This window comes from Dermochelys coriacea, chromosome 2 (genome assembly GCF_009764565.3).
Source record: "Dermochelys coriacea isolate rDerCor1 chromosome 2, rDerCor1.pri.v4, whole genome shotgun sequence".
In the NCBI taxonomy this organism is placed as follows: domain Eukaryota; kingdom Metazoa; phylum Chordata; order Testudines; family Dermochelyidae; genus Dermochelys; species Dermochelys coriacea.
In genome coordinates, this window is record NC_050069.1 from 175,658,530 (window position 1) to 175,685,649 (window position 27,120).

General features: G+C 43.2%; 2 protein-coding genes across 2 annotated transcripts in view; one reads left to right on the forward strand and one right to left on the reverse strand.

Annotated features, from left to right (window-relative positions):
* The window catches only part of LANCL2 (LanC like 2), a 52,522-nt gene extending 40,566 nt beyond the window's left edge, over positions 1-11,956 (forward strand). Inside the window, exons 7-9 of the mRNA XM_038392789.2 lie at positions 80-256; positions 6,316-6,388; positions 10,194-11,956. Of these exons, the coding sequence (XP_038248717.1) occupies positions 80-256; positions 6,316-6,388; positions 10,194-10,309 (366 nt within the window). The 3' untranslated portion in view covers positions 10,310-11,956. The remainder of the gene's footprint in view (positions 1-79; positions 257-6,315; positions 6,389-10,193) is intronic.
* A 9,507-nt stretch (positions 11,957-21,463) lies between these two features.
* The window catches only part of VOPP1 (VOPP1 WW domain binding protein), a 49,685-nt gene continuing 44,028 nt past the window's right edge, over positions 21,464-27,120 (reverse strand). Inside the window, exon 5 of the mRNA XM_038393401.2 lies at positions 21,464-25,819. Within this exon, the coding sequence (XP_038249329.2) occupies positions 25,638-25,819 (182 nt within the window). The 3' untranslated portion in view covers positions 21,464-25,637. The remainder of the gene's footprint in view (positions 25,820-27,120) is intronic.

Consider the following 27,120-nt stretch of genomic DNA (forward strand, 5'->3'; position numbering starts at 1 on the left):
TAAACGTGCCTCATTCTCCACTCCCTTTCTCTGTTGGTGGGTAGGTTGGTTGAAATTGAGTGTTTTTCTTATTCCATAGACCTTTAAAGAGGATAAATATTTGAAGGATGCCGTGGACTGCAGTGACGTCATCTGGCAGAGAGGTTTGCTGAGGAAAGGGTATGGAATCTGCCATGGGACCGCTGGCAATGGCTACTCCTTCTTATCTCTCTATCACCTAACTGAGGATAAAAAGTATCTCTACCGGGCTTGCAAGGTGGGATTTACTGCATTGCTGCTTCTCTGCTGGCTACAGTCATGTATGAATTTCTGTGTGATTAATTGCAAATGTCACATGCCCTAATAGAATAAAAAGGAATAATATTTCTATGCTACCTGTAACTTTTTATTTAATTCTCAAAATGTAGGGAGTGTTTTGAATCAGAAATAGGAGTGGCCTGAAAAGATGATACCTGCTCTAAACATAGCTAACCAGTGTTCTGTTGTGATTATTAAAAATATGCTATAGGTATTCCCTTGTGATATCTGCTACAGGATACATCTGATCTACTAGTGACTGTTCAGTGGTCTGTAATGATTATACTTTGGTTCATTGACTTTCACACTAATTGTTACCTTGGGGTTCTAGAACTCTGAATTGCATGGATTAGATTTTAATGTATAAAAAATGAATTGATTATTTTTTGCTGGGCTTGAGAGCCCCATGGTGTGAATACTGCTCTGAGAGCTCCTGAGTTCTAATCCCTGCTCTGACATATTGCTTCCCTTTGTGATCTTGGGAAAGTCATCTGAGCTCTGTGCCTCTGTTTTCTTATCTCACAAGGGTGTTATGAGCCTTAACTCGCTGAAGTTAATTACAGGTTTCAGAGTAGCAGCCGTGTTAGTCTGTATTCGCAAAAAGAAAAGGAGTACTTGTGGCACCTTAGAGACTAACAAATTTATTAGAGCATAAGCTTTCGTGAGCTACAGCTCACTTCATCGGATGCATTTGGTGGAAAAAACAGAGGAGAGATTTATATACACACACCCAGAGAACATGAAACAATGGGTTTATCATACACACTGTAAGGAGAGTGATCACTTAAGATAAGCCATCACCAGCAGCAGGGGGGGGAAAGGAGGAAAACCTTTCATGGTGACAAGCAAGGTAGGCTATTTCCAGCAGTTAACAAGAATATCAGAGGAACAGTGGGGGGTGGGGTGGGAGGGAGAAATACCATGGGGAAATAGTTTTACTTTGTGTAATGACTCATCCATTCCCAGTCTCTATTCAAGCCTAAGTTAATTGTATCCAGTTTGCAAATTAATTCCAATTCAGCAATCTCTCGTTGGAGTCTGTTTTTGAAGCTTTTTTGTTGAAGTATAGCCACTGTTAGGTCTGTGATCGAGTGACCAGAGAGATTGAAGTGTTCTCCAACTGGTTTTTGAATGTTATAATTCTTGACGTCTGATTTGTGTCCATTCATTCTTTTACGTAGAGACTGTCCAGTTTGGCCAATGTACATGGCAGAGGGGCATTGCTGGCACATGATGGCATATATCACATTGGTAGATGCGCAGGTGAACGAGCCTCTGATAGTGTGACTGATGTGATTAGGCCCTATGATGGTATCCCCTGAATAGATATGTGGACAGAGTTGGCAACGGGCTTTGTTGCAAGGATAGGTTCCTGGGTTAGTGGTTCTGCTGTGTGGTGTGTGGTTGCTGGTGAGTATTTGCTTCAGATTGGGGGGCTGTCTGTAAGCAAGGACAGGTCTGTCTCCCAAGATCTGTGAGAGTGATGGGTCGTCCTTCAGGATAGGTTGTAGATCCTTGATGATGCGTTGGAGAGGTTTTAGTTGGGGGCTGAAGGTGATGGCTAGTGGCGTTCTGTTGTTTTCTTTGTTGGGCCTGTCCTGTAGTAGGTGACTTCTGGGTACTCTTCTGGCTCTGTCAATCTGTTTCTTCACTTCAGCAGGTGGGTATTGTAGTTGTAGGAATGCATGATAGAGATCTTGTAGGTGTTTGTCTCTGTCTGAGGGGTTTGAGCAAATGCGGTTATATCGTAGCGCTTGGCTGTAGACAATGGATCGAGTGGTATGATCTGGATGAAAGCTAGAGGCATGTAGGTAGGAATAGCGGTCAGTAGGTTTCCGATATAGGGTGGTGTTTATGTGACCATCGCTTATTAGCACCGTAGTGTCCAGGAAGTGGATCTCTTGTGTGGACTGGTCCAGGCTGAGGTTGATGGTGGGATGGAAATTGTTGAAATCATGGTGGAATTCCTCAAGAGCTTCTTTTCCATGGGTCCAGATGATGAAGATGTCATCAATGTAGCGCAAGTAGAGTAGGGGCATTAGGGGACGAGAGCTGAGGAAGCGTTGTTCTAAGTCAGCCATAAAAATGTTGGCATACTGTGGGGCCGTGCGGGTACCCATCGCAGTGCCGCTGATTTGAAGGTATACATTGTCCCCAAATGTGAAATAGTTATGGGTCAGGACAAAGTCACAAAGTTCAGCCACCAGGTTAGCCGTGACAGTATCAGGGATACTGTTCCTGACGGCTTGTAGTCCATGTATCCTCTGATATTTACTGTAACGCCCAGCAAGCCAGAGGCCTAGCTAGTATCGGACCTCAGGATTTCCTGTCTTCAGGCTCTGGATTCGTCCAGGGAGGCAGCATGGTTTGAAGGTCAGTGGCATTAGAGATGTAGATCTAAACTACTTTATAAATCGCTAGCAGTTGCATAGAATATGTAATGTCTGTAGGTCAATCTGTCTTGACCAGGTCTAACGCAATCTATTTTAAGTACTTTTATATGGCCTCCATCACCATAATGTCTGAGTGCCTCACAATCCTTCAATGTTTTTAAGAACATAAGAATGACCATATTGGGTCAGATCAATGGTCCATCTAGCCCAATATCCTGAATTCCAGCCGTGGCCAGAGCCTGATGTTTCCAAGGGAGTGAACAGAACAGGGCAATTATTGAGTGATCCATTCCCCTGTCATCCAGTCCCAATTTCTGGCAGTCACTGGTTTAGGGACACTAAGAGTGTGGGGTTGCATCCGTGACCATCTAGGCAAATAGCCATTGGTGGATCCTATTCTCCATGAACTTACCTAATTCTTTTTTGAGCCCAGTTATAGTTTTGGCCTTCACAACATCCCCTGGCAATGAATTCCACAGGTTGGTTGATCTTTGTGTAAAGAACTTCCTTATGTTTGTTTTAAACCTGCTGCCTGTTGATTTCATTGGGTGACCTCTGGTTCTTGTGTTACATAAAGGGGTAAATAACGCTTCCTTATTCACTTTTTCTATACCAGTGGCCTTCAGCCTTTCCAGACTACTACTACTGTACCCCTTTCAGGAGTCTGATTTGTCTTACGTACCCCCAAGCTTCACCTCACTTAAAATCTACTTGCTTACAAAATCAGACATAAAAACACAAGTATCACAGCAGACTATTACTGAACAATTGCTTACTTTCTCATTTTTACTAAATAATTATAAAATTGAATATAAATATTATTCTTGCATTTCAGTGTATAGTATATAGAGCAGTATAAACAAGTCATTGTCTGTATGAAATGTTAGTGACTGACTTCTTTAGTGCTTTTTATGTTGCCTGTTGTAAAGCTAGGCAAATATCTAGAGGAATTGATGTACCCCCAGGAAGACCACTGCATGCCCCCAGAGGTACACGTACTCCTGGTTGAGAACCACTGCTTTTCCTCATTCACGATTTTATAGATTTAAGATGAATAGTCCCAGTCTTTGTAATCTCTCCTCATATGCAAATTGTTCCATACCCTTAATCATTTTTGTTGCCCTTTTCTGTACGGTTTTGAATTCTAATTTATCTTTATCCTCACAACACACCTGTGAGTTAGGGAAGTGCTATTAATCCCATGTTACAGATGGGGAACTGAGGCACAGGGAGACTGACTTGCCAAGATATCAAACCCAAGTTCTTCCACTCCCAGGCTAGTGCCCTTACCCCTGGACCATCCTCCTCCTCTTCTAATCAGGGTAAGTTTTGTCGTATGCCCTTTGTGGGAGGACAGAAGGATTGTAATGTCTGGTAATATATTGCAGCCACTTTGCGTCCTGGAGTCTCCAAGGATCTGAAGCAGTCTTAAACATTTAAGGGATAGACTTTCAAAAGTGCTAAGGCAGTTTGTAAACTCTCCTGTATGCAGCGGTATGCAACAAGATGTCCGGTCACACTGGGTACCTACAGCTATCTATTTAAATAATTGTATGGCTCCTGTCACCACAGTATCTGATCACACTGAAAGCATGAGGCTGAAGATAGAGAATCCACCCAAGAATCTTTGATAACTGCACAGTTGCTTGTTGGCTATTTCGTGCACCGATAAGAGGAACTTGGAAGACAGCAGGGGGTTACTGAGTCAGAGAGAAATCACTTGCCTGAATGATTCAATCTTTCAATAACACAGTTAGTTATTTAATGTGTTTTTTGTTGGGCTTGAAACAGATTGTCCCATTAGTTGAATAAACTTGTCTGCTAGTGGCTGTAGGTACCTCTGATCTTCTTGGCCTTGTGTATCTGGGATTGTTGAAATTTTTTTTCTGCTGAATAACATTGTAACAATATATAAAATGGAAAGACTAAGTAGTGATCAGAGGTAGATCCTCCACCCCTTCAGTCACCTAAATAGCAGCATGAAACAGAATCTCAGTGAAGGTAAAAGCATTTTTAACACAAACGGGACTTTTGAAGTCAGAAAGGAATTTCTTTAGAACAGTCCATCTAGGTAGATGGCAGCCCAAGTAGCTGTCTTGATTAACATGCCTGCCTGGCTTTCTTTCTCCCCACCTCTTCCTTCTCCCCCCCCCCCCCACCCCCGACTTGGAGCTAGGAACTTTTGAATTATAATCCAGCTCTGATACCAGTTCCCCTCCGAGGCTTTCAGAAAGTCACTTATCCTCTACTTCTATTCCCGGAATAATAATGATATTTTACCTTTCATGGATGCCATGAGAAGTCATTAAGAGTAGAAACACTTTGCAGACAAAAGTCCAGTTCTGTTCTCCATTACAGGGGGAGTAATTTGTAGATTTCAGTGGGAGTCGCACCTGCATAACTGAGGGCAGAAATGGGTCTAAAAATTATTTGAGATGAGTACTAATACTTTGTCTTTTCTAAAAGCATCACCCACCTCTCATTAAATTAAGGAGTTATTTTTCAGGAATATGTGGGAGGAACAGGGGTGAGACTTTCCTTTTGCTTCTGATTGATTAATTCTTGGTCTGGTCTCATGACTGTTGTCGTTGTGCAGTAGAACCAAATGTCAAAAAAAGTATCCTATATCTAGACTCTACAGTACAAATGGAGCAATGGTGACCCCTGCTGTGAAGGAAAAGCTATTCTCTACAAGCCTGTTCAAATTACAGGGGAAATTTGTTTAAAAAGATAGGTGCTTTGCAGGACTGTTCCAGTAATAGAGGACTCGGAGCTGAAACATTTTAGAAAAGCAAAGTGCATGGAGACATCAGGGGGATAGCTGGGATCTACATATTGCTTCTGAGAGGCCTATAAAAGCTTTTAAACTGACGTTGCTGTTAAAATCGTTCCAAATGGAATTTGCAAGTAATTAATGTTAGCCCAGTACTTGTAGCATTCCCTATACAAAGTATACCAACTACTGTTAGCATATTGGAAAACGATACAATTTTCATTGGCACCCTCTGCCCAGTTGTGGCAGAAAATGGAAAGTTCTTGAAAACAAAAGATTGACAACCTTAATGATCCAACTGTATTTATAACGATTTACCATAATGCTCAGGGTGGACAAAATAAGGTTAGTAATATAATGGCAGTTGAATATTAAATATTCTAAATTGAAGTGTGAGCAGTGTAAGGACACAGAAATGTGATTAATGGACATTACTCATGACCACAAGGATACATTAGCAGGGAGAGGGAGAAATTGGTGCCATTATGGTGCATCCTCTGCTTGCCCTTGAAATTGACATACAAATATATTCTTGCAGCATTTTTCTTTCTTCTCCTCCCCCCCCCCAAAGTTGTTCAGTGAAAAGGGTAAGTAAAATCTGCCCCACTAATTAAACTATATCACCATGTAGTGGATTTCAGTTAATCTGCATTTTCAGTTTCCTGAAAACTAACTGAAGTCTTATCCTGGTTGAGGTAGAACAATTTAATCTTGGATAATGATTCCAGTTTGTTTCTCTGCTTGAGCCTCATTGCATTTTCTGTATATTATGTGCTGCTATCCAAGCTTGCATCTGTATACATACACACTTAAGCTACTCTGTTTTCCTTTTTCTTTTTCCCTCTCTCCCAGTTTGCAGAGTGGTGTTTAGAGTATGGTGCACATGGATGTCGTATTCCTGACCGACCCTACTCTCTATTTGAAGGTAAAGTATTGTTGCTGCAGGCTGGGTTGTATTAGGAAGAAGGACAATCTTGTGGTAAGGCATGTGACTGGGAGTCAGAAAAGCTGTGACGTTTTCCTTTATTGGGGAAAAACCTTTTAAAAGCTGCATTCTACACATTTTTAGTATAAAACTGGCGCCACTGGGTATTTGATGGGGCACTGGTTTATCATTAACCTCTCCTGTATTTGGAACCCTCTTGGGTCATAAGCAAGTATGAGTCTGGGCAATTGGATAGTTGTTGTGCATCACAGAACTATCCTATAAATCATAATTACTGAGTGAGCAGCAGACCACAGTAACAGTGTTGCAGATTAGTAGTTTGTTTCTTTGACAGAGGCGTGTAAGAAAACTTGTCTGTTAGGCCAGCCTAGGGCCAGATTTAGTTCTATTAGTCCTTTCTGAGCACCGATATTAACCAAATTCGTCCACACGGCTAAAGAAAAGAAATGCTGTGTTTTGATTAAAGGTCATCCTGGTGTCAAATATATCTACAATGAACAAGTAAAAAAGTAGAGATTATATTTTTCTAACACTCTCTTGTAAATCCTTATCTTTTGTAAACTCAGAACAATAATCTTCAGCCTTAAAAATCTTTGCCTTTGAAAGTGAACCTAATGCACCACCTATCACAAATATGGGGAATTACAGAGGATTTAATGGGGTCTATTTTAGAATAGTAATGCACGCTAAGGGCTTTTGTGTGAACAGCAGCTGCATGCACCTCTTCCAAATGCAGTTGGGGTAAAGAATATGATTATAGTGTTCGTATTTCTGATATGGTGCCCTGAATTAACTGCTGCTTTCTGCAGCAATCGTGACTGAGTCTATATGTGGTGGAAGCAAAGTCATCCTTAGAGTTATTTGTAGAACAGAAGCTTAGAAACTCACTGAGAACATGATACAGAAAGAAATCCACTCAGGGCTGTCTAGAGGTTAATGTGACCCGCAGCTACAAAAAAAATTGTTACAATTTGAAGGAATTTTGCCAATTTTTCTTTTTTTTTCTCTCTAACCCAATTTTTTCAAGTCTGAGTCAAATTGCCCCTCCTGTGCGCATGTGCGTGCGCGCTCTCTCTCTCTCTCTCTCTCTCTCTCTCTCTCTCTCTCTCTCTCTCTCATACGAGCAATTTCTGCTGAAGTCACTAGGAGTTGCATGTGCACATTGTAGGGTGGTGATTGGGCCTAGTAGGAAGAGAAGAGTTTTTAATATATTATTTTTGTATTGAGCATCCGAGACTCTGAATCAGGAAAACTTTCCTATTCAGGGGAACGTTTAAGTGTGTCTTTAAGCATATGCTAAAGTTCCACTGGGGCCTGGAACTGGGTGGTTAGTGTTAGATGTTGGAACCCTGCGTGGAGATACTGACTGATTCTTTCTTGTGGGGGATGGGGCGAAAAGCTATAGAATTTTTCAGGGTGGTTTTTTAAAAATTTTCTAATACCTATGTGCCCATTATGTTTCATGTAGGGCATTCAGATTGAATCATAGACTATGTTCCACATTAGGAGATACTTCAATAAAGAACTCCTGTACAGTAACTGAATATTATATAGGCTGATGCTATGATAATAAATAAGCATATACTCCATATGTATAAACTCCTCTGACAGCCATAGGCTTTCTGATCCATTGTAGCACACTTTGAGCGACTTACCTCTTACATTCTTTGAGCTCCTTCCTTGTTAGAACTCTGCAGCAGCCTCTAACATGTCATTCTTTTCTGGAAAAGGTAAAGAAATAGTTTCAAGTTTTAAAATATCGAAATGCAACAGGTTTGAATTCAGAATTTTTTTTGTTTTGTTTTTAAGGTGGTCATTTAAAAATTGTTTTAAGAAGTGGTTAAGCTGTAACATTAATAAGATTACATGCTATACATCAATAATGGAAGAACTCCATTTAGAAAACATTACAGATATATTTGTAGAATAGCAGTAGTCACTCTAAAATGCTAAGGTTCTTTTATCATTCAAATTTTACTTATATTAATATCCTGTATTTGTATGGCACCTTGCACAATTGGGACTTGAGGTTGATTATACTACCTTCCTGATAATAATAAATATATTAAAACTTTGCTTATCCAGTGGCATGGAATTGGTGACATTTATTACGATAAACAAAGGTTCAGAAAAGAGTGACTTTTTTTTCTTTTTTAATCAAGAATTTCCCCTTTGGAGACACTGTGACAGGTTCCCCCAGGGCTGCCACCTGGAACTGGGGTACCGCTGAACCCTCTACCAGCCTATCACACTGTGCTGCTGTGACAAGCTGCACACACACTCCTGGTCTTACACTTTCACCAGCATATACATAGGTAGGGACACACCCAGCTACAATTGCATGCAGGCTCTCTGACTAGCTACTGCATGTACCAGCAGTAGAAAGGCTAAAGCCAGTGTAACCCTCAGCTCCCCAGGCACACACTCCCTCTGGAGCATAAACCCAAAATTATGCCAACTTGTGCTGCACATGGAACTATACAGCGCAAGCTCATATTGTTCCCCCCACCCTACACACACACAATGTGGGGAGGAATATGCAACAACCCCTCTGTGCAAGGTATCCACACACTTCACTCCAAACTCATTGTTTAGATTAAAACATAAAATAAATGTATTAACTACAAAAGGATAGATTTTAAGTGATTGTAAGTGATAGCAAATAGATCAAAGCAGATGACCCAGCATATAAACAAAAATGCAACTTACGCTTAATATACTAGACAGACTGGATATGAATAGCAGATTCTCACCTTAACTGATGGTACAGGAAGACTTGTAGATTCTTAAGACATAAGCTGCATTAGCTTTACAGCTTGGAATTCTCAGGGCTTCATACACAGGCTAGAAATCCCTTTAGCCTGGGTCCAGCACTTCCCCAAGTTCAGTCTTTTTCTTCGGGTGTTTCCAAGAAACTTCTTGTGTGGGAGGGAAGAACCACAGATGAGGTCACGCCCTGCCTTTTTTAGCTTTTGCATATGGCAGGAACCCTTTGTTTTAAAACTTGATTCCCAGACCGGTTTGTGGAGAAATACTGACATCCCAAGATAGAGTCCAGAATCATGTGGCCTGGTCACATGTTCTTGCAGAGTCATAACAGCCATTACTTACAGGCTGTGTTCTCAGGAAGGCTTACCAGATGAGGCTTACCTAGGGCCTGTTGTTTTCCCTAATGGCTCATTGCCCTGAATAGGCCTCCCAACCAGCTATCTAGACTGGAAGCATCTTGTCTAGTGGGCATTACCCAGATGTAACTACATTTGAAGCACAGATACATAGTCAATATTTATAACTTCAGATATAAAACATACATACACATAGGATAATCATACTCAGCAAATAATAACTTTTCCAATGACACCTTACAAGTCCCATCTTGCATAAAATACATCATTATGATATAGTCATATAATAGCACCATGAAGAATATGAGGTGCAGTGTCACAGACACAATCTAAATTAGGATAATAGGCTCTTTGATTATTGATACAGGTTGAGGTAGTGTCCAAAATGTGCCAGACTCTTCGCAGATTCAGAGTGCCATATAGTGTGCACAATTTAAGGCCTCAGTCCTGCAATTGGATCCATAAAGGTGAAAACTTGCACCCTTGCAAAATCCCAGTGGCTTTGGGTCTCCATGTGGACATAAGGATTCCCCCCACTCAGAGCAGACTGCTGGATGGAGGTTTTAAAATGGGTTCAGATATATCTGGTTTGAAATCTGACTGACTGACTTTTTGAATTCTTAAGCTATTGTAATAAGAAATCACTTCGTATGTTTCAGGCATGGCGGGAGCTATTCATTTCTTATCGGATATATTGGTACCAGAGACTTCCCAGTTTCCAGCATTTGAACTTGGACCTCAAAGGAGAGAAAACAAAGTGGAACATGACAGCTAAGAGGTCTGTTGCAATGGAAACTCGATGTCAAGAGTGACAAGACTGTCTAGTGCCTCTGATACTGAACCAACTTTAAAGCCTAAACAAGGGACAAGGAAATCCCTCTTCACACCTCTTTTTCCAAAGGACCACAAGTCATTAAAGCATGAATCAGAAGCCATGCCCAGGTTTTATTTAAGTGATGCCTTCGGTGGTGGGAAAAGAGAGATTAAGTTTTGAACTCTTTTTTGCAGTTGTTCTCTTCAGGTCTTTCAAGTGTTTGCATGTTTCTTGGTGTTGTCCATAGATGCGAGTATTTTGTTGTAAGCCAAAAGCTGTTTTCTTGTGTGAATCCCAGTCTTGTAGCTTTTGTGCATGAGTAACGGCAACAGCATCGCTATTTCTGCAGTGTGACTATGGATAAGGTTCCACTTGACCTGACAAATGAGAGAGTCTGGTGTAGTATAGTGACCAGATTAATACATAGTTATATCTTAAATGAGCTGATAATTTTCAAACAAAACATAAAGCTTTTCTGTGCTGTACTTCTCTGTTTCTTCATAAAAAACATTTTTCTCCCCATCCTCTAGAACAGTGGTGGGCAACCTGTGGGCCACATGCGGCCCATCAGGGTAATCTGATTGCAGGCCACAAAACATTTTGCTGGTGGTGACCGTCTGCAGGCACAGGTCCCTGGAGCACCCAGTGCCTGCGTTTCGCCGTTCCCAGCCAATGGGAGCTGCAGGAAGCAGCAGCCAGCATATCCCTGCAGCCCGCTGCTTCTTGCAGCTCCCATTGACGGAGAATGGTGAACCACGGCCACTGGGAGCTGTGGGGGGCCCATGCCTGTGGATGGTCAAAGTTGGCAAAATGTGTTACGACCCCCAGTCAGATTACCCTGATGGGCTGCAGGTTGCCCACCACTGCTCTAGAAGTGTTTCTGTTTAAAGAAACTGGCCTAAATTTTCAGAATTGATGTCTGGTGGCTCAGTTTTCAGTTTGAGAAGGGACCCAATTTGTCAGACACAGGGGCTCAGCACTTTCAGAAAGAGAAGCCCCTTTAAGATGTTTTCAGTTGGGCCCTGAAAATTGAGGCATTCAAAATCATTAATAATTTTTGAGACTATAGGTCTTTCTGCCCTACAGAGCTGCTTGGAGTCCCCTTCCTACAGCAGTAACAAAAGCAAAGTATTTCTTAGTTCTTTAAACACGTATGAGTAACACACTCATGGTGTTTACTGATACCAGCATTTCTCAATGTTTCATGCGATAGCAAAGTGTGAAACTGTGACAGCAGTTACACTTTTCCTGGTAGTGCTCTTTGGTTATAACAAGCACATCCTCTGAAGGAATCTGAAGAGCATACAGTTTACAACATACAAGTAAACATGGGGAGAGCAGGGCTGGAAGAATAGAAGCGTCCGGTTATTGGTAATTCAGGAAGGCGCACCACTTCTGAAATGAGAGGAGAGCAACTCATTTCCTCTCATTTTTCTGAATTTCAACAAGCCTGATAGCCCATCCCATATAATAGGAGCTGTAAATGTTAGCCAGTTGGGGAGATACAAAAGCATTAATAAACAAAAGTTAAACTATCACAGTGACCTGCGGTTGAAATTTGTTATGCAAAAAATAAAATAAAATAAAATGCAGATTTGTGTTGAGCAACCTCCCTCTGCAGTAGTTTCAATAAAAGGACAAACAGTCTTATAGGACCAGCTCTTCAGCAGATATGAATCAGCATAGCTGCATGTACCGTTGAGGATCTGTTACCTAATAATTATTTTTCTGTTTCATTCAGAGGGAAGTGGTGTTGCATTGGGATTCCCGAGGAATAGAACTAAACGGGATGTTCTACACTCTAGTGTTTTACGATGTTTATTACATAAGTGCCTTCATCTGCAAAAAGGGGGTAATTGGAAGTGAAGGTTCTTTTATGTTTTATTAAGATTTCTGCAGTTAAAGTATATCAACCAAATCCCAACTTGCATAACCCCAGGTTGCCTGCTTTAAGGGACAGGTGGTGTCTCCCCACACTACCGCAGTTTCATTTGTATACAAGGTTTATTCTCTACTTCTTTCCCAAAGCTATCCTGCAGTGTTGCTATGCAATGTGCACAGCCCTCCCTAGGGCTAACATGGAGCCCAGTTCTGGCCTTGTGAGCCCAGGGGTAAGTCAGCACTGAGGACAAAATTGGGGCCCCTAGTTTAAAGAGAGCATTGAAATCCTTCAAAAGAGAAGGTGCTGCAGATATGTCATCATCTTTTCTCTCTCTCCTCCAGCCTTCCCCCCCCTCCCCCACCCGCTTTTCCTGCTAACAATAATTTAGTTCACATTTAATATCAGCGTGGTGTGACTGTGATCTTGTCAAGACTCAACGGGCCTCTGGGCATATGTTGACATAAATACGAATGATCTGTGCACCCCACAATAAGATCCTAGGATTATCTTCACAATTGAAAAACACTGGCTTTCCATTCTGTGCAAATGTCAGAACAGCGACCAGTATGGCCTATTATGCCATCTGTTGCCAAATCATTGGGGTGGATTATGCCCCCGATTCATTTTTTTTTGTAAGTGTCAGGAGGCTCATGTGGCTGGCTGACTGTATGGGTAGAGAGGAAGAACGTGAGGAAGGATTTGGGGCACAACAGGGATCCAGGCAGGCTGCAGAGTGAGTAAAGAATGGCAGGGAAGAGGCAGAAGGGCATGAGTGTGAGCGTAGAGGAGAGAAGGGGAAGAGGGGGCAGTGAGGAGATCAGACAGCAGAGGAAGGGATAGTGTCTGCAAAGTGTACCTTTGGAGGCCAGGTCCAGTGAGGAAGTGGAAGCCCATCAGAATAATCACAGCAAACAGATCTGCGGATGCAGGATGCAAAGCTGCCTGATGAGCCCTGCACCTCTTGTGGGTCATGCTGCTCAGTTCTTTCATCTCACGCCCATTATGACGGCGGAGCAAACGTCGTCCTCAGGTGAGGGTGGCCTGGAACAGAAAATGAGGTGTTCCACAAGGGATTTTCACTCCGTGATTGTAAGCCTCATTGGCTACTACGTATGGTCTGGCAGTCCTGGGAGATAACTTTGGCTGGATGGAGCCTAATGTGCATTACAGTAACTCCTCACTTAACGTTGTTTCAAAGTTGCGTCGCTGCTCAATTAGGGAACAGGCTCATTTAAAGTTGTGCAATGCTCCTGAAAAACATCATTTGGCTGCCTGCTCTGTCCGCTGCTTGTAATATTTTGTGGAAGAGTAGCGACTTTACCAGGGAGCATTGCACAAGGTCCTCTTCTCCACCTCTTCCCCCACTGCCAAACAGCTGTTTGGCAGTGCTGGGGGAGGAGCAGGGATGTAGTGTGCTCTAGAGAGGAGGTGGAGTGCAGGTGGGAAGATGTGGGCCTGGAGCATCCCTTGGCAAAGTCAGCACCTGTTCTTCTCTGGGTAAGCTGCCATTGCTGCTGCGAAGGTGCTTCCTAGCGTCCTTGCCTGCAGCAGGCTGTGCCTGTGTGGGGTAAGTCAGGGGCACTTCCCAACCACAGTATAGTACAGTACTGTACAGTATATAATGCCTTTTGCCTGCCCCAAAAAAATTTCCTTGTGGGAAAATTGGATTCGTTGAACATTGTTTAGCTTAAAGTTGCATTTTTCAGGAACATAACTACAGCGTTAAGAGAGGAGTTACTGTATAACACAATAGTCACTGGATAGTTTAAAAAATACACCTTAGAGCTGTTTAATAACAGCTGATTGCCAAACCTCCAATTCACTAGTCAAAAAACGAACAAGAGAGCAGCCAGCCTGTGGTTTGGTTGGCCTGATGCTGCTGAGTGAAGTCGACAGCATGTTTTGCGGTCTCGTCTTCTTGCACGCTAGCTAAACTGGCAACATGCTGGTAAAATAGGAAACACACTCCTGAATGTTGGGCTTGCCTCTTCTGCCCCCCAAGTCTTTTATCGTGGACCCTTATCATCATTCATGCGAGCTCCAGCGAATGCAGTGGGCCATATGGTGCATAGGTGTGCTTTTTTTTTTTTTAACAGCAAATTCTAGATTTGTGTTTCCAGAAACCACATGGAGCTAAAACTTTAAAATGTCTTTACATTAGTTTGCTTTGTCCACATTTAATGATCCATTTGTTGCAAAGGAACAGCAGTGATGTTAAAATCCGAGAAGATCATTGTGTAGATGGGGGGGTGGAAGGGCTGGTGGTTTTGTTCATTGGTGGTGGTAGTAAAAGCCCATTTGTCTGGTGTTTAACTTGTAAAAACCTCTCTCCTGCACGCACATGCTGTTCAGTCTATGGGAATGGTTTACTATCCATACCAGCTAATCAGCTGAACTGCTCCAGGGGGTTGTAATTGTATTGAATGGAATAGGAAATCCCCAAGAGTGATAAGGCTGTGACTGACTTTCATAACCTGCCCCATAGTGGGAGGTCTCAGCATTGCTGAGTCTATTTAGAGTCCTAAGCAGTATAAACCTTTATCGACTATAAATCATCCCAGAGCACTTTTGCCTTAACCTACTTTCCATCTTTCCTTGTTCTATATGTCAAGTCTATAGATTCTTCAGGGAAAGATTAATTGTAAAAATCACTTCGTTTTTTTAACAAAACTCTCGAATCCAAAATGCCTTTTACCCTAGCCTGATCTGAAAATCATGCGTATGTGGGTGGAACAATAACTGCCATAGCCTAAGAACTGTTCTCAAGGGCCCTGATGATACTTAGTTCCTTTATAAAATGCTTTGAGGCTTACTGACGAAAAGCGCTAGCTGTATAAGAGCCAGGTATTATTGTATTCCATATACTGTCTTCAGAAGGTGTGAAAAACTCTTGTTGGAATCAATAAGAGTTGCATGCTTGGATCAAGGGCAGCGTATGTCCCCTGCCAGTATACAAATACTCTAATGTAAGCCTCCCAAAATAAGAACGGCCATACTGAGTCAGACCAAAGGTCCATCTCGCCCAGTATCCTGTCTTCCGACAGAGGACAATGCCAGGTGCCCCAGAGGGAATGAACAGAACAGGTAATCATCAAGTGATCCATCTCCTGTGGCCCACTCCCAGCCTCTGGCAAACAGAGGCTAGCGCCACCATCCCTGCCCATTCTGGCTAATAGCCAGTGATGGAGCTATCCTCAATGAACTTATCTAGTTCTTTTTTGAACCCTGTTATAGTCTTGGCCTTCACAACATCCTCTGGCAAAGAGTTCCACAGGTTGACTGTGTGCTGTGTGAAGATCCTCAGGTTGACTATGCATGGTCTTTTTTCCATTGTAGCTGAAGCCCTGACGAGAAACAACTACTAGGGCTACTGATAGTTTTTCGGTGTATTATGTGGAGTTTCAGCTGCACAAATTCCGCTGTTTATAATTGGAATTACAAAGTTAAATCTATATATAGTGTTTTGAAAATGTACCCATTTGGGCTCATCTACGCTTGAAATGCTACAGCAGGAGGGGTTCTCCTGTTAGTATAAGAAATCAACCTCTCCGAGAGGCAGGAGGTAGGGCAGCACTGTCTACACTGGCAGTTAGAGCAGTATAGCTGTGTCTTTTGGGGTATGGATTTTTCACATCTTTGAGAGCAGTAGCTATGCCAGTGTAAGTTCGCAGTGAAGACTAGCCCTTCGTTTATAGACTGTTTGCAAGGACAAGATTAGCAAACAATTTTTAAAGCTCTTTTGCCAGCCCTCACCCCAGCAGTCCATGCTCTGTAAAGGAGGTTCTAGTTAAAACAGCACCACAAAGTTTTTTTGTTTCATATTTTTTTATTTGCTTTCTGAACAATATATAGTTCCACCTCCAGAGGTTTTCCACACTAGCATAACAAGCAGTGGAACTTGAAAATTCACCTGTCACTGCACTGTTTGTTCCTCAAGTGATAATGAAATGGTAGAGTTGGTTAGACTGCTACTGGTGGAATTCCAAAGAGAACAGGCATGGCTGTCACTGTCTTTTCCCTGTCCTGGACTTAAATAGGAATTTTAATTAGAAGAATAAATAAGTAATGTTAGATCTACTTCTTAACAGGACAAATGGAGCCCTGATAAAAGATGACTGAAGTCAGTGGAGTTACACTACGGTTAAATTTGGCCATGCCTGTTCTAGACTTTGGGGTAGAGCGGATGCGAGAGTGAAAAGGCAAGTGTGTGTAAGATTAGTATCATCCTGCCAGGTAAGAAGATGATGTCTTCAAGGGCTCAGTGTACTGTGCATGATAGATAGATATATGAGAGAGAGAGGTGCCCATTGGAATCAGGGCCTTGAAGAGGCTTTCCTCTTCTCTTCCTTGGCCAAGGTATGTTAACTACGCATTCAAGTGCGAAGATGCTGGTCAGCACAAGCAGAAAACAAAGCAAAACATTATGAAGCTCCCAACTCTGATGAACTTGACTGCCCTCTCTATAGCTTTCCTAATTACCATGCAAGGAGCTTTGAGAACTTCGGATAGAAGGTATGACAGAAGCACCATTTTTATTTTTGCTTAGAGCTGGAAGAGTGAATATAATTTATGTACACTTCAGAATTATTTCAAATAGCAGTTGTTTCTATGGTGTGTTAATGCCCAATGGCTCTGGGAGGGGGGAAATTTAAGGATTAACAGTGAGAAAGTTCAATCAGCAGATCTTGAAAGAGGAAGCCTCTTTTATTTTTAGTACTGTCTCACTAGTTGTGTCTGCATGTATTAAAGACTGAATTAGGGAGTAAAATGTAAAGTCCCCTTGGCTGACAGCTCTGGTGAGCAAGGGGGGAGGGAGGGCGGGCTTGTTGGACCAAAGATTTCCTCCTGGCTACCCTAACTTTGAGCAACACTAAGGAGGAACCTCCACAGCAGATGTGCAAGTTCACAACAATAGCGAGGATGCAGTTTCCACTCCACCAACCAGAGCGGGCCTTTCCACAAGTGCCCCTCCACACTCTCTCACGTTTGGGCACCAGGCAGCTCTAGGTAACAGGCATTTAAATAGAAAAATTGGCCCAGGCTCTTGCACCCATTTCCCCCTCCTTCCAACTTTGTGTGTGTGTGCGGGGGGTGGGTGGGTGTTCGTATGTGTGTGTGTACACACACATTCTTGCTGACCTCCTAAATTGCAGTCTACCTGTGAGAGGGAAAGGGGAAGAAAGCAACAAGGACTAAAACTATTTCTCCCAGTATGGTGCCCTGAAGATGGTGGGCCTAGTTTGCAAGCAGCGTATGGGATGAGCTCCCACAATGTGCTCCAAAGCCTACTCACCTCTTCTGCTGCATAAGGCCTGGCAGTAGTGTTTGAGGACATTAAGGGAAGGAGTGTGCTTCACCAGGATGGTTAGTGGCCCTGCTCCAGGTTATGAAAGAGTGGTGTGGGCCAAAGAGCAACAGAAGGGGGGACAGGGTGGTAGAGAGCCACAGGGTCCAGTTGGGGATGTGATGGAGTGAGGACAAAGGGGAAGTAGGAATCCAATACCAGCCCAAGAAAGTTTGTCCCAGATGCATAGTATGGTTAAAGAACTTTTTCTTCTCCCGTTTGGGGAATGACCTGGCTTTACAGACGACATACCAGTCCAGTTTGGCAAACAGTGCCTGTAGGCCACAGTGGAATAGCACACTTGCATATCACTTTACACTCAGCCACACACGTAGAACTTTGCCTACTGTCTCTGATCGCTGTGGGGCATGTTAGGGTTACACAAGTTTATTACCTTGGTCATTCATATCAATCAAGGTCATTCATACTGGTGAACTGCTGTTAGGTCACCCCTTGCCCTCCCAGCTCCCCCATTCAACTACCAAACTCTGAGACCCAAAGAGAAGAAACGAGGCCAAGGCATCAGATGTTCCTGCTTGTAATGAGAAGTCAGGACTATTAACGATGAACATGCCTTATTGTGATTGCTTTTGTGCTTCTGTGAGCCCAATGCTGCTTTCCTTGCAGTCATAGAATGTGGGGCAGTAGGAGATGGCAGGGCTAAGGGGTTGAAATGGATTTTCTGTCCAAAACAGGAGCAAGAGGTTTTTATGCAGTTCAAAGCTTACAGTGCCTTTGACAAGCTGTTCCCTCCTGGTTCTCTGACAATTCCTACATATGTCATTTGCCTCCCAGGTTTGCAGCTGCAGCAGGACAGGTCTGTGCTCGCTGGACATGAAGGCCTAGTGTGGCTCAGTCAAAGGTCACGGATCTAAAAAAAAATGACTGGTTGAAGCCTTTAAAGCCAAAGGGAGCTATTTCCACCTCAGTGGGGTGGCCTTGGGGATTTGTATTCTGAGGAGCAGCGGCCTTGAGCCCAACAATGAAGATGTTCTAATCTTCTAAATAAGCATGTTTATGGGGCAGGGAGGCTGGACAGAGATGCCCAAGGTGTCCTTTGGCTAAAAAAACCCCTGACTATGCTTCCACCAGGGGCTAGTAAGGGAGAGGGAAGAGCTACAAGGACCTTTTTCCTGTCATCATTTCCTTCCCCCCCCCTTTCATTTGCACACATATGCTTTTATATCTATATATATAAAATACACACACCCACACACCCCTCTCCATCACCTGAACTGGAGCCAAATGTAGTCAACACCGCTGAGCTGCCATTCTTAAAGATGCCTTTGTGCCCAACGAGCCAGTAGCTATGAGATCTGATAAGGCTCTAGCATTTAAAAAAAAGGGGGGGGGGGCTGGTCTGTGCATGACCAACAAAAAGGGGGTGGCTCAGTTCCCCACCTCTGCAGGCTTTAGCTCGTCATAAAAGGCTCTGTCACACCCATTTTACCCACCTCGAATAACCCCCCTGTATGCCCCCCCCAAGTTCTAATTTCCCCCACAACCTCTTGTCAAATTCTGCCCCTCCCTAAGTTGGCCTCACACCCAAACTTCAGATTCCCATTGCTGCCTTCCCAAAGCCCTCTCCTTCCTGGCACTGACTCCCCCAGCTGAATGCTTCAAATCCAGGACTAGAGGAGAGGAAAGAGAGCAAAGGCTTTCTCATGAGGCAGGTACCACACCCTGGCTGTGTGCTCACCCACTCCCATAACCCAGTTTGGGCTTGTCAGCCCCAGCCCTGCCATTCTTGCTGTGGTGAAGGAATCTACCTTGTGCCCTCAGAATGTGATAAGCTCTTGGGACCTGAGCCACCATTGGTGCATTAGCTGAGCTGGATTGTGGGGTAGCAGGGCACTGCAGAGCTGGTGGGCCGCTCAGCTTGGGTAGACCTACAGGTGATCTGACGGCGCACCTACTGCCTAAAAATAGCAGTGTGGTGTGATAGCACAGGCTGTATGCTGGACTACAGGCCCATCCGTCTCGCTTGGGTGGTTCACCCTGGCTGCTAGCTATGCAGTCATGCTCACACTGCTATTTTTACATGCTACCTCAACTATGTCTACCCAAGTTGGGCAGCACTCGTCTTGCAGCTAGACCTATCCAACTCTTGGGGGCGGTGTAGTGTTGCCCAGTCATATGCCTAGGTGCCTGGCCCTACTCCAGCCCCAGGCTCACCCCGCCCAGACTCCCCCCCCCCCCCCCAACCTGGGCAACCGCACATGAGGCAGGATGGACACAGCGGGACATGGCCCGCTGGGCAGATGGACACCAAGACAGGGTTCCCCACCCTGTGTGCCTATTGAGCCTTGTCATCTGGTGCCTGCTGAGGGGTAAGGGCTGGTGCCCCCCAACCCCAGGATCCCAGCCCCAACTGTGCCCCAGTCCTGCCCTGAACTCCAGCTTCAGGCTCTGCTATGCTCCCCAGTTTTGTTGCTTCACCCATGTCGTGTGTTTCCCTTAGTCCTGCCCCTCCCACCCCCAACTCGAGCCCTTAGCATCTGCCCCCACTCACGTGATGAGCTAGCACAGTCTGTCATTGCCCACCCAAATTTTCACTCCTAGCTTAGTAGCACATCTCCGAGCTCTGATGTAGCTGCACCATTGATTGGGTGGCTGAAGACAGAGGCCTTGTGTGGTAGAAAAATGTAAGTTTGACAAATGTGTTTAGGCTGGGTAGCTGACTGGGAAGGAGTGCCGTAGGTTTGCCTCATTTCTGTCACTTTTGCTTTCCTTAGGGAAGGCTAGATCCCTCTTCTTTTCAATCCAAAATTTAATTTTCAGCCTGCTATTTCTAGTTATTTCCTGATGAAGTCCACTTTGTCATTGCTGTTTACACTCTTCAGCTGTTTGACTATAAGCACATGTATGGTTCCACCCCCACTCCCCGTGCCAAGCTCCCACCATCAAAGCACAGCCCCGCTCCTGCTCATTTTCCAGCTAGAGGCCTAAAACCAGAGCATACACGTTATTGGTCAGCCATAAGCTTTGGATTTCAAACTTGCATTGAACTGTGGTAATTTCAGTGAATCACAGGAGCCAGGCATGGAAAAGGTCTTCCAGGCAAATGGAGGATTATTTCTTGGCCAGCACTGGCCCGTGCTTTCAAGGTTCTGTGCACAGATGGAGTATTTACCTCTTCACCTAGGAAACTAGTTTACAGCTGCTCACTCTCAGGGAGCATTCCCTATTCAGTATTACCTCATTATTTACCTTAATTTCATCCCCGCGGTCCTTATTATACCTCCTTGGAGCAACCTTCCTCACTTCTTTACATCCTTTCACAAAGCTGTAGGGCCTGACGGGCCAGACTTCTTTCACTGCAGTGGAATTACTGAAGCACAGAATTCATGTAGCAGAGCAGGTCACTCAGGCCCTTTGGCTTTTATCATGCAACTCCCTGGAGGCTCTGATTCGTCACTACTTCTCACTGTCATTTATGTTGATGCAAAATGGAAGTAAAACACTCTCTCCCTTTATGTGGGATAAACTGCAGAACGTTCAAGGCAAAGGAGAACAAGGCTCACACCCCTTTATTTCTATTTAACCAATATGCAGAGTCTTAAGCAGAGGGGGAGAGGTTGGAAATAGGATCACAAAGCTCCCAAAGTTTCTGGGCCTCTATGGCATATCTCGGCTTCTATGTTCTTGTTTTGTGCAGAACCGAGCACACGTTCAGCTCTCCATTAGTAATAAATAAATCCTATAAATGCATCCCTCCCTCTCATTACCTAATCACTTTTATTGCCCTTTTCTGTGCTCTGTTGCTTTAATAAAATGCAACTTAAATTGAACTTTCTATTGGACCCATTCTAAGCTAGCCGCAGGCAGTAGAAGGATTAACTTCCCCCCCGCCACCATTCCCAAACCACAGTGGGCAAAAGAAGCAATAGACACACCCAGATCAGTTTTATTTGGAATATATATGAAACATGACCCTATCAAAAGTTATAGGGTTTCTTTTTTCTCCCCTTTTTTCTTTTTTAAAAAACAAAAATAAAGGGAAACAAAATAAAAACCTAGAAACCAAAAGAGGAGGAATATCAGAGGAAAAGCATGCACGCAATCTGAAACTAAGTTCTAGATTTACCCACAGTGCTGCTGTGTTTTCAATTAAGTACCAAACAACTTCACTAGAACAGGAGTTTGACTTCATTGTAAGAGGTAGTTATAATCCCCTAACATTAACAAAGGAAACAACTGGATCACAGAAAAACTTCACCAGAAGTTGAATTTCAATACACAGCATAAGAATCCACTGGAAAAGGGTTCTACCCAATGTTATCAGGAAAACATCAGTTCTCTTAGACACAATTAATAATCTAAAAGGGTTTAACAACATCTATCTGCTCACATCATAGGGCCTAGTCCATTAAAGGAAAAAGAATCCCTTGATTCAGTTAAAAAAAAAATACAGTGTATACAGAGCCATATTATGTGATTGGCGGCAGCGTTACAGTTAGTGTGCACACTAGTTTAGAAAATACATACAACTGTGCACTGCAGGTAATTGGGCCTTTTGACCATGTAATACATATATCTGAAATATTCATAGGGCCTGCATCGCAAACCCACAAGTAGCTGCTGTATCCTTACCACGGGCCCCAGCCAGGAAGAATATTTTAACAGTAATATCCTCAGAACACCATACTATTGCTGCAATACTTTTGAAATGTATTTTTTTCTTCAGTGTTTCTCAATGTTGGTATCAATGCAAGGGTAATTGGGTGGAAGCCTCTGGCCTGTGTTATACAGTTTCAACTAGCTTATCTAATGAGCCCTTCTGGCTTTAGATCTATTAAGCCCATGAGTAAGACTGCAATAGGAGAGTTCACTAAGTGCAAGAGTCTTCTCAGGTCTGCACTGCAGGTTTCCCCTCCAATATTCTGTGTAGGCACATAAGTCTGTGTGGAAAAACCATATGGGCAACAAGGAGATCTCAACAGTGGGTGTTTAGGTCTCAATCCTGCAAACATTTATGTGCAATCTTAATTTTCAGCCCGAGTACTCACACTGAAGCCTCCTTGCTTCACGATTTGCAGGATCTGGCACTTTGGATACCATAGTGATCGCTGCTAGCAAGAGATGTGCAATGATAAAGAGATTACAGTAAATTTAGATTCAGATAGGTTAGCTTAGTCAAGATCAGTTGGATGGAGCAGAGAGGAATTTTGCCTTTCATGTTTATATTATCACCCCAATATGACACACTAGGACAATCAAGAATATCACACAGAAGGTTTGGTTTGTTATTTAAAGCCAACTCCCTTTTAAATTTGCTAAAAAGAACAACTGAAAATATCAGAATTTGATTAGCTGGTTTTTAATCTGCAAAGTAGGCTTTAGGGATAAGCAAGAGATCAGGTCAAACTTCAGGCCAAACTTATGTTGGAATATAGCACTAAACATAGCACTACAGAAAGGAATGAGCTTTGCCACGTACCATGAAATCTTACAGTCTCACTAAGTACGAGCATCTCTTTTTGCCCTAAAAAGATAAAGGGATTTGAATGTCACATTCAACACTTCTAAAACGCATGTTGAACGTGAGCCAACATGGTCGGATATGATCTGATTTAACTTCCTATGGACTTTACTATAAGTGCAAGTGCAAACACAAGGCCTGACTCCAATCTCAAAGCAGTGGAACAGAATTGACTTTTCTGGAGTTCCTCTTGGTTTACCCCAGTGTAAGTAGGCTTAGAAACATAGCCAGGCTCTTTGGGTTTGCCTATCTGATCATTTAATTCATAGCAAACCGGGGGTGTGAATCTACCCCACACTGATCTACACTAACAACTCCTTAATGCCCTTTGACCTACTCCCCTTTCAAAGCCGGTAGATCAAAGTGTACTATGGAACTGTTACCGTGCATCAGCAGCGTCCATGTGGACACTTATGACGCAGCAGGCTAGTGCAGGGTAGATTCATGCCTCAGCTTTCCACATACTAAATGTTCGTGTACACAGCCCTTTTAAAGACTGTATTTAGAAAATGCAAAAATAGTCCAGCCTGACAGGTTAGCACTTTTAACCTGACATCTTTATCCCTTCATTTATTTCTTCTTGAAATCAAGACTAATAGTTATATGCCGAGATGAAATCCAGTGTGAAGGCTAACCGAAATGCTACCACTGCACCTGGCAGGAATCTTCTGCTTATATTTTATTTGATAAACAAGTTTAATCCTTTCCTTTGGGCAAAATCTTGATCCAGTTTAAATCAATGACAAATCTCCCCTTGACTCCAGTGGAACTGGGATTTGGTCCCTTATGACTGCCTGCAAATCATCCACTGGAGTCTATGAAATGTGTTTCTGTGACTAAGGATTCTAGCTCAAATCCCAGACTGGTTAATTACACAGAATGGGCTTTGGTGAATGTAACACAATCCAAATGGATGCAATTTCAGTGTATTTATAGCAGGCCAATTCCTCCCAGAATTTGTCAGGGTTGTACAGGAATGGGCCCAGAAAGTATTTTCTTCTAGATGTCACATAAGTGTTTATTCTCAACAGAAATTGTGCCCGAGTTAAGACTGCTGGATTTGATCCTTCGAAGGGTAGTTCCACTCAGAAAAGGGACTAAAAAGAGGATGGGGGGTTCCCGGGTTTATCGGTGCGCGGTATTTTCTGTACTTATCCATTTTCCATGTAAAATATCTGCAAAAACAATCATTCATAAACACCTCAGGAGAAAAGGTTTTGTTTGTTTGAAGATATTGGGTAGTGGCCACTGCCACTCAAAGAACCTCCAAGGAGTATGAGACAAATACAAATGGGAACATTTTCAGCATGATGAATAGGGTCTTGTCTGCAAGTGGCAGTTGCATGGCCAAAGTGTCCATGCATTAGGCTCAGAAGCAACCCTTAAACATATGTCCCAGTAAGCTACTGCGCTTAAAGCATTGTTAAGAGAAGATTTTCAAATCTCTTGATTGGAGAAGACAACACCCTTTCATGCTCTCTCTGTGGCTATAAGACAATAACCAAAACCAGTGAGCTAACGTGCTGTATGGAACAAGGACCCAGTCATCACCCAGTGAAGTCAATGACAAAACTCCCAGGGACTTCAAAGGGAGCAAGATTGGGACCCAAGGCCCAGATGGAAGTTCAGCGCCTAAATACCTTGAGGATCTGGGCCTAAGTTCCCATTTTTTCCATTTTAACTTTAGGGCAGAAAACTCTTCTGTGTATTGAAATATTTCTAAGTAGTTTCTCTACAAGTGTAGATGTGTAGCTGGGAACTGATAACATTTTCCCTGCCACATGCAGGTCTGCCTAACATTTAGATCATCAACTATATTTTACAATCTCATCCTTGGCAACAACAACAACAAAAAACCCTCTCCAGAAAGTGTCAAAAGGAGAAGAGGAACCAGGCTTAAGGTGGCAAGTTCAGAGTCCGGGTTCAGGTGGAGACATTGCAGACCTGCTCATTCATGATTTCTTGGACCCCCATCTTTTATAGAAGTGAAGCTCTCAAGTGGGACTTGTTCCAAACAGAACCCACTGCCATGACTTGACTTCCTTGCTCACTCGATGGCTTCCATAACATCCTGTCCCCTTTCCGTGTCTCAGAACAGAGCTTTTCTAGAAAACCACAGACCATGAGGTTGGTGGTCACACTTCTCATAAATATCTAGCCCTGACTCTTTCCTCCAACTCACTCCTTTTCTCCTTTCTACTCTAGTAGAATACCACATTCATCTACTGGGTTTTAGGAGAGTGTGCATCACTTTGTGGTTGCATAAAGCTGCTACCGTATTTTGCCACAATGCGTTAATATACACCTTTGAAACAATAAATAAAGGGAAAACGTACTGGATTTAAATATAGATTTCCATTAAAAGCATTTAAAAGACCTTGCTTTAGTTTTGAATACATCAAAATGAAAATTCACCCCCTACTACAAAAAAAATCATCCCTTGCAAGTAATGTTAATGGGGAGTGTGTGTAGGGAGAGTTAGAGAACTAGCAAGTGTTCAGAAGGGCAGAGGCCCTCTACCCCAGTCACTTTGCAATGGCACCTGCTTCTCACAGAGTCAGGTAACAGAGCTGCCGAGTTGTTACGTGGAGGATTTCACCACCTGCTCATATGGGGGTGGGGGTGCGTTGCAGTAAGAGGGTGGAGGTGGGTACACTGGATTCCCTGGTGGGGAGTTGGGCTGGACATGGAAAGCCATAGACATGGGGTTCATCACAGGTCCTCCTGGATCCGTGTAGTATGGCATCCCTGGTTGCTGTGATCCTAAAAGAAATGGAGCGAAAATACATTAATTTACAAGGCAACGGTAAATTTACAACAGACAGGCTAGTATCATGCTGCTCCAATGCTGGGGGAAGCACAAATATGCTCTTCTCCAAAGGCAAATGATACATAGTAAGTTTTAATTGGAGTATGTGACACATGGCCAAGACAATGCACAAAAGTTGTTTCCATCTGACGGCTGCCCAGTCACATGAGGTTGGTGGTCTCAGTCCAGTGGGCAGCGGTTGACACTATAACAAATCACCATCACATTTACTAGCACCCTGGCTGGGAGTCTCAGAAGACAACTGAAGGACTGAATGGACCCAGAGACGGAACTATCTTTCACCCCCTAAAGGTGCTTTCTCCAAATCACACGCACTAGGGATGCTTGCCCAGTCACTGCTTCTTCTGTGGATAGAAGTGTTCAGTTTCCAGGGCTGTTGAACCTGCACCAGTTAGGAGCACTAAATTCACTTTGTAGAGAAAATACACCATAGGATCTCAGCCTACACTCAGAGCCTTCAATGCATGTAGTCTATATTCAGTTGCCTGTCGATACTGTTTGAATACAGTAAGGACGTATCCCCAAGGATAAATCCCCTAGAACATGTATCAATGTACTTGGCTGTGTCAGCAAGAAACAACATTCAGATCAGCAAACATTAAGGGCCCAGTTAATACAAACATGCTTGCTAATAAGGCTGTTCTGTGATTCTTCACTAACCTAATGGCAACATCTTTGACATTAGCAATTAGAGTAGGCCAGAGAGAACAGAGAACAAACATGCTTGCTCTAGGCCCAAGGAAACTTTGATTCCATTGACATTCTGTCAGTTCATTTAGGCACAAAACTTCAACTAGCTCAAAGGGAAAAAATGTAAACACAGAACCGAAGTAATATCAAAGAACATATTAATAAATTTTAGTACCATTATACAAGGCACTGGTGAGACCTCACCTAGAATACTGTGTGCAGTTCTGGTCTCCCATGTTTAAAAAGGATGAATTCAAACTGGAGCAGGTACAGAGAAGGGCTACTAGGATGATCCGAGGAATGGAAAACTTGTCTTATGAAAGGAGACTTAAGGAGCTTGGCTTGTTTAGCCTAACTAAAAGAAGGTTGAGGGGAGATAAGATTGCTCTCTATAAATATATCAGAGGGATAAATACAGGAGAGGGAGAGGAATTATTTCAGCTCAGCACCAATGTGGACACAAGAACAAATGGGTATAAACTGGCCACCAGGAAGTTTAGACTTGAAATTAGACAAAGGTTTCTAACCATCAGAGGAGTGAAGT